Raw genomic sequence first — 17921 nt, forward strand, 5'->3', positions numbered from 1 at the left:
TAATGATTGGCTATCTAGAGGTATACTGTAAGCCTTTCGTGTGTCGACCAGTCTCTTTAATTATGTTAATGCTTTCATCAAAATCCTGAAAATGACTTGATATAGTAATATCCAGCACTGCTTGTGCTGCAATGAGAATCTCTCGAGTTTGAAATAATTTCTCATTTATTTTCAACATTTTTATAAAAAAAATATTTTGTTTCAGTCGAACCGTTGTTTGGTTTTAAAGAGATTTTTTTGTTTCAGGTTTTATTGTGAAAGTGAAGGTGAAGTCTGAGTCTGGAGATGAATCAACTTTTCAAGACACAGGTCTGAACCACAACAACATTCTGCTTGTCCCATTGGCAGACATTGATGAGTGCACATTGTATGGGAGCTTGTTCTCTCTCTCTCTCTCTCTCTCTCTCTCTCTCTCTCTCTCTCTCTCCCTCTCTCTCTCTCTCTCTCTCTCTCTCTCTCTCTCTCTCTCTCTCTCTCTCTCTCTCTCTCTCTCTGTCTCTGTCTTTCTGTCTCTCTCTTTCCTTTCCCCCACCCCCACCTCCCCCCCCCCCTCTATCTACCTGCCTTAAGGGTGTCTAACAACTTGAATACCCAGCTCAATATTAAACCAAATTCGTTCAACACGATGAAACATCACAATATTTGTCGAGATATTTCTGTGGAATATGCACTTATTGACGGCTGTGACGAAATGATTCGGTTACAAACTTGCAATCCCATTGATGGAGATAACATCAAAACACAACGGCATGACTTTGTTATTACAAATGTTGATAGGAAGCTGATGGTTGATCCTGAACTCGTCCATTGTCCTCCGAGAGGTAAGCATTGCAACTCCCAACAAGAAACAGCAAGAAGAGATTGCAGACCCTCGCCAGCACGTGTCTTTAGTGAATTTAAGGCTTTTGTGTGAAAACAAATATGGCGGCCCAACCACGTGACCAATGACGTCATCATTATTTTTCTCCACCAATGTATCCCTAGATGACGCTCAAGGCATTTCATCTTGATCGGATGAGGTTTTGTACTTGTTAAGTTATAACGTCATAATGGAGGCACCTATGACATCATCCTGAACATAGTCACGTGAAAAAGTAAGTACACCCCATGTAAAGTTTTGACTTTCAAAACATATTTCAACATACAGCTATTTGATCTTCATTTCAACAATATTATAATAATAATAATAATTCATTTATTTTGTATAGCGCTTTTCCAGAAGCCCAAAGGCGCTTTGACAGAGTGGCAAACATAATGCATAACAATACATGAAAACAACAATTGCAAAAAGACAAGAATCAATAGGGAAATATTTAAAGCAAAAGGAGGGAGAAGGAGAAGAGATAGTCAGGGGTTAAATGCTGTGGGTTGAATGTTGAATGCAGTGTTGAACAGGTGGGTCTTTAGTGATGTTTTGAATGTGGTGAGTGAGGAGGAGTCTCTGATGGTGTGAGGTAGTGAGTTCCAGAGGGTGGGAGCAGCGATGGAGAAGGCCCTGTCCCCCCAGGATCTGAATTTGGTCCGGATGGAGGGGGTCAGGAGGTTGGTACCAGCAGAGCGGAGGTTGCGGGTGGGAGTGTGTCTGGAGAGTAGGTCAGCCAGGTAGGATGGGGCCAGGTTATGGAGGGCTTTGTATGTCAAGAGGAGGATTTTGTACTAGATTCTCTGGGGGATGGGGAGCCAGTGAAGCTTGTAAAGGACGGGGGTGATGTGGTCACGGGTCTGGGAATGGGTGAGTAGACGGGCAGCGGAGTTCTGAATGTATTGGAGTTTATTGGTGATTTTTGAGGGTGAACCATAGAGGAGGCTATTGCAGTAGTCCAGACGGGAGGTGATGAAGGCGTGGATGAGGGTTTCTGCAGCCGTGGAGGAGAGGGATGAGCGGAGACGGGCAATGTTTTTCAGGTGAAAGAAGGCTGACTTTGTGATCTGTTTAGTGTATTTGTCGAAGGAAAGGGTTTGGTCAAAGATGACGCCAAGATTCCGGATGTGAGGGGAGGTGGATACTGGGATACCGTCGATGTTGAGGGCAAAGTTATGGGTGGATTTTGTGAGCGTTTTTGGGCCAATGATGATTATTTCAGATTTATCACAGTTAAGCTTGAGGAAGTTGATTTGAAGCCAGGATTTTATTTCAGTGATGCAGTTTGTCAGGATAGAGTGGGTGTCGGTGGAAACGGACTTGGTGGAGATGAAAAGCTGGATGTCATCGGCGAAGCAGTGGAATTGGAGACCATGACGGCGGATTAAGTGACCGAGCGGGGACAGGTAAAGGATGAAGAGGAGGGGGCCAAGAACTGAACCTTGGGGGACACCTTGGGGGAGGGGAGCAGTGGGGGATTTGCAGTTATTGATGGAGATGAACTGGCATCTGTCAGAGAGGTATGATTTAATCCAAGAGAGGGCAGTGCCGGTAACGTTAAAGGTGGATTCAAGTCGGGTGAGGAGGATAGTGTGATCGATGGTGTCAAAGGCAGCGCTGAGGTCGAGGAGGACGAGAATGTTGAGGTTGCCAGCGTCAGAGGAGAGGAGAAGGTCATTGGTGATTTTGAGGAGAGCAGTTTCAGTACTGTGGTTGGACCGGAATCCGGATTGGAATGTTTCATACAGGTTATTGGCAGAGAGATGATGTTTGAGTTGAGTGGCTACAGCGCGTTCCAAAACTTTTGACAGAAAGGGTAGGTTGGAGATGGGTCTGAAGTTGTTTAGGGTGTCAGGGTTTAGACCAGGTTTTTTTAGAATGGGGGTAACAGCAGCAATTTTGAGGGAAGGTGGGACGATGCCTGTAGACAGGGAGGAGTTTATTGTTGCAATGATAAGTGGAGAGAGAGCAGGGAGGGAGGCTTTGACAAAGCTGGAGGGGATGGGGTCAAGAGTGCAGGTGGCAGTTTTCATTCCTATGAGGAGTTCAGAGAGGTCAGTAGGGGAGATTGGGGAGAACCGAGACAGGGGATGGCAGGACAAGGGGGGCCAGGTGGTTGGAGGGGGAGCAGGTGCGGCGGTGGTCAAGCTGTTGTAGATGTTGTCAATTTTGCGTTGGAAGAAAGAGAGGAAGGAGATGCAGTTGTCTACTGTGAATGACTGGGTGGTGGTGTTCAGGGGGCGGAGGAGTTTGTTTATTGTCGAGAAGAGTGCTTTTGGGTTTCCGGAGCCAGAGTGGATAATTTGAGAGTAGTAGGCAGAGCGGGCGCGGGAGAGGGCATCTTTGTAGTGTTGTAGGTGGTCCTTGTAGGTTTGGGAGTGAACTGTGAGACCCGTTTTATTGCGGAGTCTTTCAAGTTGGCGAGCACGAGTTTTCATCAGGTGGAGTTCAGGGGTAAACCAGGGAGCAGAATGGGTGAAAGAAACTGTTTTGGTTTTTACAGGCGCAAGCTGGTCAAGGCAGGAGGAGAGAGTGTGGTTGTAGTAGTCAGTGAGGTCGGAAGGGGTGTGGAGGTCAATGAAGGGAGAAGTGGACATTTTTTCAGAGAGGGTGGATGAGAATGAGGTCGGTGAAAGAGCGTTTAGCTTACGGAAGTTGATTGTGCGATAATGCCTTGGTGTTGGGGAGGGGATGTTGATGGTCAGAGTGATGGCTAAGTGGTCAGAGTGGGTGAGGTCGGAGCCATAGAGATGGTGCAAATTTAATCCAGTGGAGCAGACAAGGTCCAAAATGTGACCACGGATATGGGTAGGAAAGTCGACATGTTGAGTGAGGTTAAAGTAGGTGAGTAAATCAGTGAAGTCAGTGGTTATTGTGGAGTCAGTGGAGTCCATGTGGATATTGAAATCACCAAGGAGGAGGATTGAGGGGGAGAGGGAACATAGCTGGGTCAGAAAGTAGGAGAAGTCAGACAGGAATGATGGGTGTGGTTTGGGAGGGCGGTAGACGACAGCCATGACTGACTGCGTGCGACCATAGAGTTTTAAAGCCAGGTGTTCAAATGATGGAGCAGATGAGATGGAGATGAGGTTGGTCTTGATGTCTTGAGGGTGGATAACGGCAATTCCACCACCTCGGCCCTCCGAGCGTGGTTTATTGACGTAGGAATATCCATTGGGTGTGGTGAGGTTTAGTGTGTAGTAGTCCAGAGGTTGTTGCCAGGTTTCGGTGAGACAGAGAAAGTCCAGTTTGTTATCCAGGATGTATTCGTTCAGGATGAGGATGTTCATGAAACATTTACATTTTGTCGTCCATTGTATAATTTAAATAAACATAAATGCAAATTTCGCATGTGGAAAAAGTAAGTACACCCCTACATTTATCACTACTTCAAATACCTAAAATTAGAATCAGGTGCACCAGCTCAGGTGCAAATGATTCGAACATCATTAGAGAGGATCTTGGAGGAACCTGACTTCTTTAAACCTCAGACATTTAGTTTGGTTTGCTCTTTGTTGTTGAAGTGTGCAGCGTCACTTTGCCGAGATCAAAAGCGCTCTCTGAGGCCTTCAGAAAGAAGGTGAAAGATGCCTACGAGTCTGGGAAGGAATTTAAAAAGATCTCCAAACAATTTGAAATCAATCATTCAACTGTCTGGAAGATCATCTCCAAGTGGAGAAGATTCCAAACAACTGCCAACTTGTTCAGGCCAGGCCGCCCCAGCAAGTTCAGCCCGAGAGCATACCGCAAGATGCTGAAAGAAGTCTCTAAGAACCCCAGAATGTCATCACGGGAACAGAATGTCATTATCACCGTCCATCCCTCTCCTCCACGGCTGCTGAAACCCTCATCCACGCCTTCATCACCTCCCGTCTGGACTACTGCAACAGCCTCCTCTCTGGTTCACCCTCAATAATCACCAATAAACTCCAATACATTCAGAACTCCACTGCCCGTCTACTTACCCATTCCCGGACCCATGACCACATCACCCCCGTCCTTTACAAGATTCACTGGCTCCCCATCCCCCAGAGAATCCAGCACAAAATCCGCCTCTTGACCTGCAAAGCCCTCCATAACCTGGCCCCATCCTACCTGACTGACCTCCTCTCCAGACACACTCCCACCCTCAACCTCCGCTCTGCTGGTACCAACTTCCTGACCCCCCCCTCCCCCCCCCCCCCATCCAGACGAAATTCAGATCCTGGGGGGACAGGGCTTTCTCCATCGCTGCTCCCACCCTCTGGAACTCACTACCTCACATCACATCATCAGAGACTCCTCCTCACTCACCACATTCAAAACATCACTCAAGACCCACCTGTTCAACACTGCATTCAACATTTAACCCACAGCATTTAACCCCTGACTATCTCTTCTCCTTCTCCTTCCTTTTGCTTTGATTATTTACCTATTGATTTTTGTCTTTTTGCACTTGTTTTTTGTACTCTGTCAAAGCACCTTTGGGCTTCTTGAAAAGCGCTATATAAAATAAATGTATTATTATTATTATTAACAACAACAGGCATTTTCAGGCCATTTTCCCTGCAAGAGCGGGGGTTAGCCTTACGGTCCCCGTAACAATGTTCTCCATTTTGCCCCTTTTTCTGCATCTCCCCTTGTTAACCCCCTTGCCCGCATTTCTTCTTCGACCATCTTTAGCCAAGTCTTTCTCGGTCTTCCCCGTCCTCTACTTCCTTCGACATTCATTTCCATCACTCTTTTCAACCAGTTACTGTCATCCTTCCTCAACACATGACCAAACCATCTCAACCTATTCCTCTTCACAGCATCAATCACAGGCTCTATTCCCATCATCTTTCGCAATCCATCACTTGTTCTCTCTCTCTCTGTCTCTCTGTCTCTGTCTTTCTGTCTCTCTCTTTCCTTTCCCCCACCCCCACCTTGATAAGGGGAGTGCCGACCCCCGAATCTGCAACAGTCACATGGTCTCCCCAAATTGTCACGTGGTTTGATTAGTGGCATTGTGCCTTCGTCGCCTTAGCGCTCGCTCCAAACACCATTGACCAGTTTTGTGGTTTTAGAACCCTCAATTTGTAAATAATTCTTGTAAATATTCCATTATTAAAAGGTTAAAGGTCGCACTCTTAATTAGTCCATATGCAACACGTAGGTCACCTTAGAAATCTCAGTTATTTCCTTATTATGTGTCTAGATAAGGCAGTGTTCCCAATAGTTGAATCTGCGTTGCATTAATCACTCTCCAGACACACTCCCACTCGCAACGTCCGCTCTGCAGGCGCCAACCTCCTGTCCCCCTCCCCCCCCCCCCCCATCCAGACCAAATTCAGATTCTGGGGGGACAGGGTCTTCTCCATCGCTGCTCCCACCCCCTGGAACTCACTACCTCACACCATCAGAGACTCCTCCTCACTCACCACATTCAAAACATCACTCAAGACCCACCTGTTCAACACTGCATTTAACATTTAACCCACAGCATTTAACCCCTGACTATCTCTTCTCCTTCTCCTTCCTTTTGCTTTGATTATTTACCGATTTATATTTGTCTTTTTGCACTTGTTTTTTGTACTGTCAAAGCATCTTTGGGCTTCTTGAAAAGCGCTATATAAAATAAATGTATTATTATTATTATTATTATTATTATTATTATTATTATTATTATTAAATAAGATCGGCCCCATTCGCTCATTTCCCAATCGCTCTCTCCAAACGGCGCCATTATGCGCACCTACAGACGGTGCCTTGTCCCTCCCAATTCTGTTATGCGCCTTGGTTAGCGTTCGCCTTGGCCGCCATTGACCATGCGGTCGGCTCGAGAAAAAAGGGGGGCGGAACAACAACAGCATGCATTTATCTCTCAATATTGCTGAAATGAAGATCAAATAGCTGTATGTTGAAATATGTTGAAAAAGTCAACTTTACATGGGGTGTACTTACTTTTTCACGTGACTGTATGTTATCCCACATGGAGATTTCTTTACAATGAGCCATGTCTCAATTTTTTTCTATGCAGCGCTTTCAGAGATAAAGAGGTGCATTTTTTCGGTTTTTCCAGGATGGTGACTGTACCACATGACATATGACGTCATAATTATCATTTAAAACTTATACAGGATGAACCATGGCAATCGGACTGTGGGAGAATTTCGTGTATGACTCACAGGACTCCAATGACCGGACTCAGGTTTACAAAAGGTCTTTTTTATTATTCACTTCATTCCATTTACCAAATAATACCGCATTATTCAATGGCTGAGATTAACTCTTTTCCATGGTCCTTTTCGTTCGGCTGATGTTCCTCCGCCATGGTCCCGTTCATCAGAGCTCCTCGCAGCAAGTCCTCTCGACTCCAGCCGCAGCTCCCGCTTATATGGACCAACTCGACTTAATCCTCTGTCCGCTGAACTCGTAATCTCTTCTCCGCTGACGTTACTGGTCGCCTTCCTGGCGCCAGCTAGCCCCCCCTGTTGTGAGTTCCATTTATCAAACAATAGGGGGGTGCTCCAGCCTGGGGCTGTGACCAGGTGTTTCAAGAGATTATCATGTTCGTGCACATTCCTAACTCATTTACAAACTCGTCCTTCACAGAGTTTGCATGTAAAATGTATTTGCTTTGTTACCAGGTTAATTAATAAGTTACCAGTGCCAATTAATAAGTTACGCTGAGTTACACTTCCACAATTCCCTCATCTTTTTGTTTTTTGTTTATATTAACCATTAATCTAAACATCAATATAAGTAAATAATCAATCACTACAAGTAAACATCATTACAAGTATAAGTAAATAATCAATCACTACAAGTAAACATCATTACAAGTATAAGTAAATAATCAATCACTTTGGTAATCAAATTCCCTTGGGCATACACCGTCATCCTGCAAGAATCACAAAACATTTCGTTGGTCATTGACTCCTTCCATATCGTTCAATCTATTGCATTTGCATCACAAATATATTTTCAAAACAACACTTCACCATCACCAAGATACAACAATTTCACTTCATTTTCAAGTTTTGTAAAGCATCTGCACCATCTGGCAAAAACGTTTTCCTCCACACAAATGTTGACTTTGTTTGAAAGGAAGGGCTGATCACTTGTGTTTGAATCCTGGTATGAAACATTTTCTCCTAATGTCTTCATAGCTCCTGCACTACTTCGTGTAGGATTTCGCTGTTGTGGTAACATTGCGGAGTCATAGGCTGACCCTGCTCTCCTTGTAGCATTCTTGCCACTTTTTGCTGTAAACCATAGTAATTCCTGAACACGGCCTTCACCCAGTTGTAGTCGACTTGCCTCCTCCCTCATTGTGAGTGGGCAGCAAGTATTGGTGTGACGTTGATTGGCCAGCAAGATGTGGAACAGGGATGCCGGATGCATCCACAATGATGTTGGGACCATGGTGTTCAGGTCATTCATGGTCCTTACCAGGAGCAACCAGCAGAATCGTGCACAGCTGTTGTGACAAGGGCACAGCCGTTTTTTGCAGCTCCATGCTGGTTCCCCGGACGTTGGTGAAGTAATAACATTTGTCCCCGCATTTCACAGAGGTTGCAGGTAAAATGTCGTTGTCCTGCAACTTCTGATGTGGTGAATGTTCGAAGCCTTCGAACAAGAGTAAGTGATCGCCTTTCTTTCATATGTTGCAGTGTGATCCAGGCAAATGGTCACATAAATTTCCTTGGTGAAGGTAAGCATTCATCTCCAAGTTACACGGGAGAATGTCTTCATCATTCTTTGAGAAAGAGGGTGTATGCCACGATTAACTTCATTTTTTAGCCACAAATTTTCTTTCTCGACCTTCTTCCCAATTCCGTTAGCAATCCCTCCAAACTGTGATCTCGTCTTATCCTTATGCTCAGTCACATCTGAATCTGCTTTCCGCACACACTGAATCAGATAGGGTACATCTTACCATGAAATCAGCATAATCATGTATATCTTCCGACAGTTTCACATTCAACAATTTGTTGTTTTTTCCTTAACACAAACGTTATATTCATTTATATGCGTCACACAAATAATATTCAATCAGGTATGTATTTTATTACTAATCTAAGAATAGCATTGTATATGATTACAATCACAAACGGGAATATCTAATTCCCAACAACAATTTTCCCAAACCAACAAATTAAGCATAATGTATTATTACCATAATTCCTCTCCACTTTTACTTTTCCCTAACAGTGTGTTTTTCTAACAGTGTGTCACTCGTGGTGATATGAGTTCACTGATATTGTAATTGACACAACTCATAACATTGTCGTTATGCCATTATCTTAATTCTACTGTTTATGTCGCCATAAAAGTCTTCCTTTTCTGGTTTCACATTTCTTTCCTCATTTGTCACTTCATGCGTTATCATCGTGTTGTTGGTTACCTTATTCAAACACACCGTCACTAAGGCTTTCAAGCAAGCCACCACTAAAACAATTGCCAATATAACTACTAAACCAACAAACAAGTCTGCTACTCCTTGTATATATTCATACCTATGACATAGTTATATGTCGATGACATTTAACATTATATACCAAACTAACAAGCTTCCTAAAAGGTAAATAAAGAAAATCCCTTAATATGTAACATAATCAGATTATTTGTCTTGCCCTGATCCCCCTATCTCCCGGGGTTGAACTCAATCCCCTGATCATGAGTGTAGTTGTGATACATTTTTCACTCATGTTGTATTAATATCAGCAGGTAATTGTATGTCATGTAGGCAAATAAATGTCACTATCCCAAGTAGGAATATCACATGTTGAAAATGTAATGTTTAACAATGCAAGGGGTGTTAAAATGTAATTCAAATGACTGTAAATCACGACTATCATTTATCTACCACTGAATGTTCTGCTGGGCTGCTAGGTGCAGCCTCATTTTCTGTGGGATCGTCCACCTTAGCCCCATGTCCTTGTTTGCAATGAGGGGCATGAATCCAACTTTCTATTTTGGGTCCATATTTTTTTTCTATTCTTATCAATCTCCTATGGTTTATCAATTTGTTCCAAAACACTGCAACCAAAGGTTTTAACCAAAGCTCTACCAAACTATTTCCAATTTGAACTCAAAAATGCTAATTAAACAACAATTCAAAGAATTAACTTCAATGGGTCAACAAACTCATTTTATAAACAGATCTAATTTTCCCATCCAATAATTTTCCTTGCCAAATGTCATATTGCAACACTTTAATAAACCTTCGAAAAATGTCTCCCAAATCAATAAATTCCCTTTTTACTTCCCAAATACTCATCTGTAAATTACATATTCAATTACAGTTTTTTCCTATTTGTTCGGCCTAAATGGCCACTGAAGTGGCTGCCAACATGCAGTACCGTTTTTATCTACCAAGCAAGTATTCGTCCGCATAAGATCTCTACCAAAATGTTGTTTGTAAAAACAAATCTGGGATTTCTGATTACATGGATGCACACTCTCAGGACATTTCAGGCTGCTTGTTAACAATCCACTACGATTAATTAATTCCTTTACCCACAATCAAATAATTAGTACAAATTGAGGATATTATCCCTATCACATTCATTTATAGATTCATTATGTTGGATCTAAATTTTCTCCCACTGCTGCAAGGAAGAACAATAGCTCTAATAAGTCTTTGTAATATCTCACTTCATTTACCCAGCATCGAAGAATTTATTTACTATCCATTCCCATCTGTTAACCAGTGACTTTGTTTGAACTCCAAAACTTAATTTGATGAATCCCATGTGTATGGTACCACTTATTGAAACCCCTACTTTTGTAGAAAGTATCCAAGTAAGTGTTTTAATACACCCCCTTAACTGTTGCTCATCCATTTCTATGCACCCAGTGAGTACTACTGACACCAGTATGCCAATATAGGTGTGCGAGATTAACAAATATGTTGCAGGTACATGTAACAGCGCGTTCTGAGTATAAATAACGTAACAGCGCGTTCATGTCTGCCCCTTGGTTTAAGATGCACAATGCATTCCGTTTTAAAACTCACAATAGTTCCAATCAGCAAGATTTTCTTTACTATTTTCCCATATCATCTATGCCTAATACACATCCATACATGCAGCACAATTTATATGCTGATAAAATTCAAGTTTATATATATATATATAAATCCATGAGCAGAGTATTCTGGGAAGTCAGTGTAAGACCTCTCCCAAATTTGGATAATTTTGTACTCCCTCATTTCCTTTTATGAAGCTCATATCCATAAATAGCTGTTATTCTCATATAAATTCTATCAAAATGGAATCCCCAAATTACTCACAATTTTACTATGAATGAATAGCTGCTCATAACCCAGCACATCAAATCTTTATATTCCATCTCCCTTGACAAAAGAGATAATGTTCATAATCAAATTTTATTTCTATTTTATTTTACGGATTCTCTGCATATTCAATCCCATCCACATAAAACTATCCATTTCCAGACAGGCACACTGTCGGTGTCAACAATCTTGTAAGATTGATACACAAAACAATAAAAACACTAACATTGACACACAAAAATACACACACACCTGCATTATGCGTATTTGTTTGCGTTGGAACTATTATTTACAGATCAAGATGGGTGTCAATTTTATTTCAATTTCATAAAATTTGTCCTTCAATTTTAGAAATGCTAATACACAAATGGACCAAAAGCTTATTCTTAGAAAACCCCTATGATGTCACATTGAAATTACCCTTTCAGTTCCCACAATAATTTATCCAAATTTGACTACACACCCATTTGCATGTCAGTCGACCACTGACCTATCAATCATGCGGAACACTAGTCCGAAATTCCCACCTGATCATCATGTGACTCTTGTCACTTAGTTTCAAAAATTTGCAAAGCAATTGTTCCAACTTTGTAAATTTAAAATTGTGTGCCCAACATAAAAGATCCAATTTCGGCATGTGATCAATTAATTACTAATTTGCTTACAAGCAAAAGAAAAAATGAATAATTCTTGCTCCGAAAACTTTTCAGACCCAAGAATCATTGACAGTTATTCATGTTTGTCCAGTAATCGAATCTGTTGAGGCCAATCATCATTTGGGATTTGCAGCAATGAAGGCCTAATCATTGTCTGAGGTACCGGTACGTACTGGTACCCTTGATCTTGGTTTGCCCCATGACCTTGTCCTCCTGTTGACATACGGACATCTTCTTCTCCAATGTCCCATCTTTCCACACTCGAAACACCGGTTTCTGTCGTTTCCTGGTCTGTGCACCTGTGCATTTGTATTGCTGGGCTGCATCTCTACATTCCTGAGTTGCCACTGCAATCTCTCGTTGTCTCCTGAAACACGAAAAAATTCTCTGTACCGTCCTTTTTTGGGGAGACAACTGGAAATCAGATGGGACAACCGTCACTTTCATTCCTAATTTCGAGGGCAGTTGTGCATTTGTCTCCTGCACTGTATCCTGTATCCTTTTTATTTTAAGTTCTAGATCCGTTATCCGTTCTTGCTGTTCCCGTTGTCTGGATTCACCATCCCAAAGATGGAATGCAAGCCAGTCTACCGTTAGATTCTGTCTCTTCCTGGCTTTCAATATTTGTTCCAATCTTTCCAATCGACTTCGCTCAAATGTACCATCTCTTGGAAACTCCTTATCATGTCCCTTTGTCCACAAATACCAATTCTCGACCTGCCTTATAGCTTCTGCACCATAACGGTCGTACATATGATGTGTACAAGTACCTTTTGGTGGACTCTCTGGTTGTCCTTGTGTATTCTTGCAGGCTCCATTTCCCATTCTGCCTTTTATCAAAGTAGCGTTGGATGTGTTGTAGTTTGTTCCTCTAAAGCTTCACTCGTACCTCCAGGAAGGGTCTCTCCACCTGTTCACACGGTGATTTCCAGAGAATCTCCCTCAGCCGTGGCTTTTGCACAATCCAATCTCACAGATCAGTATTTGCAGATGAGCCGGAGGGTCAGTATGAAATGGGTGAATCCTCAGGTGTCCGCTCTGTTGACGGGGAAATCACACAATGGTAACCGCACATATATATCTGTATATAAACTCACCACCTTGCTCAATTTTCCCAGGTTGTCTCCACATTGATAATATCTCGCAAAGATATCAAAGCTTCTTTCTTGAGACCGCATTTTCATCAATCAAACAATCAATATATTCAATTCAATTTATTCAGTTCAATTTATTCAGTTAAATTTATTCACTTAAATTCAATCAATTAGATTCAATCAATCGACAATTCAATCAATTATTCAATTTCAATTAATTCATCAATATTCATCAATAAATCAAATTAATCACTTTGGATGTCTCTTTGCATAGGCCCTTTCCCCAATGATGTCAGGACAGGTCCATCCATTGACTGAGATCGAATTTCATCGGTCGTCACCTCGGGTTCGTACCTCATGTCAATTGATGAATCACCGTCCTGTCCTAGGGTCATATCTGACATATTTTCCCATTTTGCCTGGTCTCCACAAATTTTCTTTGCAACCACTAAAGGCAACTCATCCTTCATTCGTGAGACAGCCAAAATGGATGGCAGATATTAAAGTTCATTGGGAAAAATATCTCATCATTTTTTCTTTTAATAGTATCCAAAATCTCTTGGCAATATAAATTTCGTAAAACTCCTGAAATAAGACTGTAAAATTCCTTTAATCATGCTAAATTTTGAAACTCCATCGCTTGTACCACCCAATTTATCCCATAGGGCTTGAAAGTTCTTTCCCAAGTTCATGCAATCATTCTGCATTTGAACCCTATGATATCATTCATAATAATCATCATGATTTTATAGTCATGGTCATATCATAATCATCTATTTAAAACGAACATTTCCTTTATCACCACAGTTATGTGGTATAATCAACAATAGAATAAAACTGTACATAGCAACAGGCTACCTCATGGCCACTTAGTATACCTATTGACAATAAGTCATAACAATATCGAATAATCACTGAACAATTCAAAAATCGCTTCCCCTGCTCCAGCCGCAGCATCCGTGATATTTGTTTGCTCATTCACTATTCCTGATTCGTCATCAAGGATCTCCATCATCACACAGCGTACTTAATTCCGCATTCTAATGAGAATTCAACAGGATTTTACGACTCAAAGGAAAAGAACGAGCAGACCTTTTGCAGGACGATAACTGGAATTAGTCGTGAAAATATATCCAAATACACAAAAATACACACACACATGCATTAACAACATTTATTCCGTTTAACAGAACAAACATTTCCTCTATCATGACATGCATGTCTTCAAAATTATATGCCCAAGAGAAAAAGTAAAATTAATTAAAACTGCGGGCAGTGATGATCCGGGGACCATACCGCTCCATCCTGATTGGACGAGTGCGTGCTAGAGTCGTTAACAACGACAGTCCAGATCCGATTGTTCAAAATTTCAACTCAATCGATCGAAAAATGAACGCAGGGATGCATTTTAAAGGTGCAGTGGCACTAACTGAGTTGCCACGAATATGGCCACGAAATTGCCAATATGGCCATCACAAAATATTTTCCTTAATCAATTGGCTCATAGCATAACCAATCTGCAAGTATTTCATCCGAAGATGTATCTCTCAGGAATTTTAATTAAATAAGTCATTTATAAATCAACGAGTTAATTTATTAAATGATTAATCAATAAATCAATAATTTTCCTTGCCAGCCACATCACTTGGTCAGTGTCATGTCCAAATATCAGCTTCCTTACTCAAAAGGTGCCTGAGTTAATGTAATGTAATTACTGTAATAAGATTACTGCAATTACTGTAATGATTACTGTAATTACTGTAATTACCGGAACTGTAATTACTGTAATTACCTCAGGTAATTACTGTAATGTAATTACTGTCATGTAATAAGAAATGTAATTAATTAAATAAGTACGGGTTCCAACAACAAGTTCCAACAACAAGTTCCAACAACAAGTTCCAACAGCAAGTTCCAACAACAAGTTCCAACAAGTTCCAACAGCAAGTTCCAACAGCAAGTTCCAACAACAAGTTCCAACAAGTTCCAACAACAAGTTCCAACAGCAAGTTCCAACAGCAAGTTCCAACAACAAGTTCCAACAACAAGTTCCAACAGCAAGTTCCAACAGCAAGTTCCAACAACAAGTTCCAACAAGTTCCAACAGCAAGTTCCAACAGCAAGTTCCAACAACAAGTTCCAACAACAAGTTCCAGCAGCAAGTTCCAACAACAAGTTCCAACAAGTGCCAACAGCAAGTTCCAACAACAAGTTCCAACAACAAGTTCCAACAAGTTCCAACAGCAAGTTCCAACAGCAAGTTCCAACAACAAGTTCCAACAACAAGTTCCAACAACAAGTTCCAACAAGTTCCAACAACAAGTTCCAACAGCAAGTTCCAACAACAAGTTCCAACAACAAGTTCCAACAACAAGTTCCAACAAGTTCCAACAGCAAGTTCCAACAACAAGTTCCAACAGCAAGTTCCAACAGCAAGTTCCAACAACAAGTTCCAACAGCAAGTTCCAACAGCAAGTTCCAACAACAAGTTCCAACAACAAGTTCCAACAAGTTCCAACAAGTGCCAACAGCAAGTTCCAACAACAAGTTCCAACAACAAGTTCCAACAAGTTCCAACAGCAAGTTCCAACAGCAAGTTCCAACAACAAGTTCCAACAACAAGTTCCAACAGCAAGTTCCAACAGCAAGTTCCAACAACAAGTTCCAACAAGTTCCAACAGCAAGTTCCAACAACAAGTTCCAACAACAAGTTCCAACAACAAGTTCCAACAAGTTCCAACAACAAGTTCCAACAGCAAGTTCCAACAACAAGTTCCAACAACAAGTTCCAACAGCAAGTTCCAACAACAAGTTCCAACAGCAAGTTCCAACAACAAGTTCCAACAACAAGTTCCAACAACAAGTTCCAACAGCAAGTTCCAACAACAAGTTCCAACAAGTTCCAACAACAAGTTCCAACAGCAAGTTCCAACAACAAGTTCCAACAAGTTATTATCACATTGCAATGACCTCTAAACATTCCTAAACCAATATCCCATTAAAAAATCCCATTAAAATCCCATATTTTATCACCCTTTGCATTGTTGAAAGCAATTAATTCCATAACTTAATATTACCTCAATTTATATATACTAGGGCGTGCCCGCACGTACGTGCTCGCCCGTACGTGCTTGCAAAAAACATGCGTGCAAACAACAACAACAAAACTTTGAAACCACGTGGCAGTAACGACCACAGAACCCCCCTTCTATTTACATGCAATGGTTCGGTCCATCCGCAGAGCCAAAGCGAACGACCACAGAACACGGCGACCACACCCTGGGACCCACCCGTCCGATTAATTTCAAACCTTGAAAAGGCACATCCTCGGGTCCCCACCAATATACCTGGCAAGTTTCAAGTATATCGGACCGGTAGTTGTTGAGAAACAGCGGTCGCATACAGACAGACCGACACACACACCGAGATTACTGGAATTATAGATAGATAAAATCCGATCTCATTAAAACCTTCAGACAAACCACTAGCATATATTATTCCTAGGACTAAAATCACCAGGACCATTATCAAACATTTATCAAAATATTAGGACCATCATCAAACCAATGAATGACTCAATCCTTTAATGACTCCATCCAAACCCAGACATTTTGAGTTCCGTAACTTTAATACTTCAAATTTTCCATTCCTTCCCTTCCTTATCCTTCGATGTAGGGATGGGTTCTTTTTAGGATCATGTTGCATCGAGCATTATTTTTCAAACAGTGTGACTATTAAGCCCACGCCAAAACCTCTGACATCCCACCATTAACACCTATTTTAAGCGTGCCGAATCAGTAAGCATCACCCCTTCTATGAGCCTCGACCAGAGGGTGGTTGTCACCCACAAACACTCGTCGCGAGCTGTTCCATTGTCTGTTGATTCCCATTCTGCTGTTTTTGTCTCATAATCAAGATAAATTTGGAACAGCCCTTAAACTAACACCAAGCAGATCAATTTTTATATTTAAATATAAAATCATTTCCTCATTAATTCATAATCATAAAATCATTTAATCCGTGTCACCCATGCTATTTATCTAGCAAATTTCGTCAAAAAAAAACAGCACTGGTTCCGTGTCACCCATGCTATTTATCTAGCAAATTTCGTCAAAAAAATCGAACGAGTTTTAGTTATGGCGGGAAAACTGAAAAAAATTCTCTATTTAAAACGGGTGTACACGATTGTACACGTGTACGGACCTTACCGAACCTTACCGACCCGGCAAACAAATCGCCTCATGGTGCACTTCATGAGCCGACTTGCCCGCAGACCAGAGTAAGGCTCTTAACACCCAGCGTATACCGTACGCATATGCAAGCACACGAATAATAGAATCATTTAAACCGTTCCATCCGTGACTTTTACCTTGGACGGTCGTGACAAAAATACTTTTACACTCCTTGGATTACCTACGGAATGCAAGTCCCACACACCAAATCCTCCATCTTCAGAATTCATATTTCATAATGGACAGATCCCCAAGACGTCATGCTTACATGCTCACCTTGGCGACGTCCACTCGAAATTTCAGCGGTGCCTCCATATTGTGGGAGAATTTCGTGTATGACTCACAGGACTCCAATGACCGGACTCAGGTTTACAAAAGGTCTTTTTTATTATTCACTTCATTCCATTTACCAAATAATACCGCATTATTCAATGGCTGAGATTAACTCTTTTCCATGGTCCTTTTCGTTCGGCTGATGTTCCTCCGCCATGGTCCCGTTCGTCAGAGCTCCTCGCAGCAAGTCCTCTCGACTCCAGCCGCAGCTCCCGCTTATATGGACCAACTCGACTTAATCCTCTGTCCGCTGAACTCGTAATCTCTTCTCCGCTGACGTTACTGGTCGCCTTCCTGGCGCCAGCTAGCCCCCCCTGTTGTGAGTTCCATTTATCAAACAATAGGGGGGTGCTCCAGCCTGGGGCTGTGACCAGGTGTTTCAAGAGATTATCATGTTCGTGCACATTCCTAACTCATTTACAAACTCGTCCTTCACAGAGTTTGCATGTAAAATGTATTTGCTTTGTTACCAGGTTAATTAAT

At 41.7% G+C, this 17921-nt stretch overlaps 1 protein-coding gene across 1 annotated transcript in view; it reads left to right on the plus strand.

Moving 5' to 3' along the window:
* The first annotated feature begins 625 nt into the window (after positions 1–625).
* Positions 626–17921, plus strand: part of LOC144892111 (uncharacterized) — a 34397-nt gene continuing 17101 nt past the window's right edge. The window contains exon 1 of the mRNA XM_078777328.1: positions 626–821. Within this exon, the coding sequence (XP_078633454.1) occupies positions 626–821 (196 nt within the window). The remainder of the gene's footprint in view (positions 822–17921) is intronic.

This window comes from Myxine glutinosa, chromosome 5 (genome assembly GCF_964187855.1).
Source record: "Myxine glutinosa chromosome 5, kmMyxGlut1.1, whole genome shotgun sequence".
NCBI classification, from domain to species: Eukaryota; Metazoa; Chordata; class Myxini; order Myxiniformes; family Myxinidae; genus Myxine; species Myxine glutinosa.